Source organism: Cibotium barometz, chromosome 11 (genome assembly GCF_041138505.1).
Source record: "Cibotium barometz isolate CiBa-2024 chromosome 11, ASM4113850v1, whole genome shotgun sequence".
Taxonomy (NCBI): Eukaryota; Viridiplantae; Streptophyta; class Polypodiopsida; order Cyatheales; family Cibotiaceae; genus Cibotium; species Cibotium barometz.
Window position 1 is genome coordinate 13518441 of NC_141056.1, and position 3491 is coordinate 13521931.

At 43.8% G+C, this 3491-nt stretch overlaps 1 protein-coding gene across 1 annotated transcript; it reads left to right on the forward strand.

The window, feature by feature from the left end:
* Window positions 1–698: 698 nt before the first annotated feature.
* Window positions 699–3264, forward strand: LOC147633782 (uncharacterized). The gene has a single exon (XM_086804815.1). The coding sequence runs from the start codon at window positions 1082–1084 to the stop codon at window positions 2615–2617; it is 1536 nt and encodes a 511-aa protein (XP_086660941.1). The 5' UTR covers window positions 699–1081; the 3' UTR covers window positions 2618–3264.
* The last annotated feature ends 227 nt before the right edge of the window (window positions 3265–3491 follow it).

Here is a 3491-nt window from a genome sequence, read left to right on the forward strand (position 1 = left end):
TTGCTTCCGTTGTGCATACTCCGCATAATTTTGATAAGGGGAAGTGATGGATCTTTTGTAACTCACATCCAACCACGTTGCGGTAGCCTATACATCATGGCACCAAGGGGGGGTGTTCAAATTTGTGGTGCCATTGAGGGCAAGGTATGAATAGAGGACCAGGATCAAGAGCATGTAGCCACGTCACACTTGGACATTTTTCCATATGAGCACATTTGTAAGAGGTGTACCCTTCTCATATAAAAAGGGTCATTTTCAAATGAAGACAAGTAACTCTCGAGCCTCTCTAGCAATTTATGCACCCAAGAGGGGTGATGAAATATTGTAACACCACACTTGACCACCTTAAGTAGCATGTTGCAATAAGGGAAAGTGATGGATCTTTTGTAACTCACCTTGTAGTAGCCTATACATCATGGCACCAAGGGGGGGTGTTGAAATTATGCTGCCACTAAGGGCAAGGTATGAGTAGAGGACTAGGATCAGGAGCATGCAGCCACGTCACTTGGACATTATCCCATATGAGCACATTTGTAAATAGGTGTACCCTCCTCATATAAAAGGGATCATTTTCAAATGAAGAAAAACAGCTCTCAAGCCTCTCTATGAGTACAAGTTTCCATCTTGTAACCTAATTGTGCTTTTGTCAATCTTGATTAAGTCATTAAGATCATCATTATGCTGTTAATTAAACTACACCCAGACGGCTGCCTTGCGAGACATGCCACTTCGTAATCAAAAATTAATATTTATGTATCCACTGTTCATCTCACTGCATTTTCTTATTCAAAATCGACACAATGCTTGCCCATTCCTATGCGAAGCTCGTTTTCCTTCATCTCCATAGCCTAATTATTATTAAGCTTATCTAATACTATGTTTAATCATCTCACTAATATTCCTTTTCGCCACTTAAGTAGGTCTTGATTTGCTGAAATGTCCCTCAGGTTAGCCGCCCCAATAGATCAAAACCCTTTTTCATCAGGTATGTAATCGCCAATTTCCTGACTAGGTTATTAATCGCCAAGTTTGGTCAAATTACTCTGAGATCGCAACAGAACTGGCTGCATTGAGAGAAGCCATGGCTGCCCTGAGGTGGCGCTATAGGAGGTCTAAGAAGGCCAGTTCAAACCCTTATGCTGGCCAAGGGCTGGACAAATTTGCCGCTGTTTCTGCAGAGCTTGAAGCAAAGAGAGAAAAATTGGCCGCCCAATTGGGCACCCCATTGTCCGTGGTGAAATTTGCCATTGGGTCTCACAGCAAATGGATCCCCATCATCATCACTCCATCATCAAAGAATGAAAGCCAAGCCATCAGAAAAGCAGCAGCAGCAGCAACAACAGCTTTGATTAGTGACGATAAACCTGCTTTGGGTGCTGGGATCAGTGCAAACAAGCCTGCTCTGGGTGATCTAAGCAGTGAAGGTAAGACTAGTTTGATTAGTGAAGGCAAGAACCATTTGGGTGGTTTGATTAGTGAAGATAAGACCTCTTTGGGTGGCTTGATCAGTGAAGAGAAGGGTGATCTGGGTGAAAATCCAGTCACTAATCCTGCTTCATCAGAAGCAGAGCACATTGCTGCTGCAAATGAAGGGGAAGAAAAGGTTAACCAGAGAGGGAATTTGAGGTACTTGATGGCAGCCACCGCAGGGGTTTTATGGGTGGTAAAGGCTGCTGCTTTGGGTATAGGCATGGCAACAGCCATAGCAAGCAATGTTGTTATGTTGAGTTTGCTTGCCAAGCCTATGGTGAACAGTTTACCTTCTACAGAGAGGACGAATTTCCCCGAAGAGGAAAGTGTTGCCATAGCTCACCCATCTGCAGCTATGTCCTCCCCTAACCCTTCTTCTTCTTCTTCTTCCTCTTTTCCCCCATTGGGTATGGCCTCTTCTTCATCTTCATTGCAAGCCCATCTCTTGCCTATGCCTTCATCTCCTGCTCCAGTGAGAACTGCAAGCAAAAACACACTCTCTGATCAAGTTGCCAGAGAGCACGTCAAAGATATGGGCTCCCCACATGTACAAGCTACCAAGCAGCATAATAAAGGGAAGGTCAAAGGGTTCTGCTCCAGCACACTCAGAGACTCCAGGAAGCCCACAAAACCCTCCTCTGCAGCTGGCACCCCCTCGAAGATGCGCAGTGTCCACAACCAAGCCACCCACATGGATATCAAAGAAGATAGGTTGTTGCAGAAGGCCAATTCACTTAAGGTGTTGAGAATGGCCTCTGACAGGGGGGAAAAGGAGAGATCAGAAAAATTGGGCCAAGCTCTTGCAGCTACAGGGCTAGTATCGTGTTTAAGTGGCCTTGTGAAGGGTTATGTTGCTGCAATTCTATGTGTTGTATGCTGGTGGTATGTGTTGCCTAGTTTGAGAAAGGCTGTGGGAGACAAGCCCTTTGTCAGAAGCCATCATCATAGCCATAACGACAACAACAACAACAGCAACAACAAAAACAACAGCAGCAGCAGCAATGGCATCACACTTAACACCACCAAAACAAAGAGCAAAAAAACCATGACAGGTATTAGCAGTGGCAAGTATGACTTGCAGTCCCATGAGTACAAGAAGGTGATCATGGAAGGTCTGCTTGACCGAGGACGGCGATCTAGTGCATGATTTTCAATCTACCTCATCACATACCCTCTCATTGGAGCTATGGAAACACATGGTATATGCTTTATGCTGATGATGCAATCATGCATTGGGATCTTATGATCTATGGTGCAAATCCTCATTTTTCACACTGGATCCTTGACCACTCACTCCTTAAGTCTACATATGGTTGCAAAGAGGTCTTATGATCTTCATCAATGATACATGTATGCTGTTGACATACGTATGTTGACATACGTATGCCACTGATGATTGGAGAGGTCTTATGATCCACATAGACAACACATGTATGCCACTGATGATGGTTCCACAGATGTCCTATGGTTCATGGTGATGCCATTTTGATGATGATCGCAGAGAGATCCTATGATCCGCGCGTCGACTGCTACATGTATGCCATTGATGATTATTTCATACAGATCTTCTGGTCGCTGGTGATAACATATGTATGCCGTTTTGGTGATGATTGCAGAGAGGCCTTTCTGATGACAGATGTATGGCCTTAATGCTGCTTGCAGGGAGTCATCATGATATACAAAAAAAGATGTATGCATGCCATTGACGATGTAGATGCAAAGTTTTCATGGCTTCCAGATGGCTGTGGGATGTTTCATGTGGGTATCTGACTAATGATAGCTTAGCGTGACATGTATGTATGGTGTATGCTATATGGTGATGACTTGGAGAGGGTGTTTGCCTCGCTATCGGACAACTTTCTCACAAAACTCGTTCTTCGCTATGCACTAATACAAATGGTCTATGTGAGATATACTATGCTTTATTACATTAAAGTTAGTTAGTGCTTTATTACATTAAAGTTACATTAAACTCGTTCTTCGCTATGCAACCATGTTAGCCAACAATCATTACAAAGCAC

Excerpts from the sequence above, each read along its gene's own strand:
- LOC147633782 (XM_086804815.1), top strand. The coding sequence starts at position 1,082 with ATGGCTGCCCTGAGGTGGCGCTATAGGAGGTCTAAGAAGGCCAGTTCA.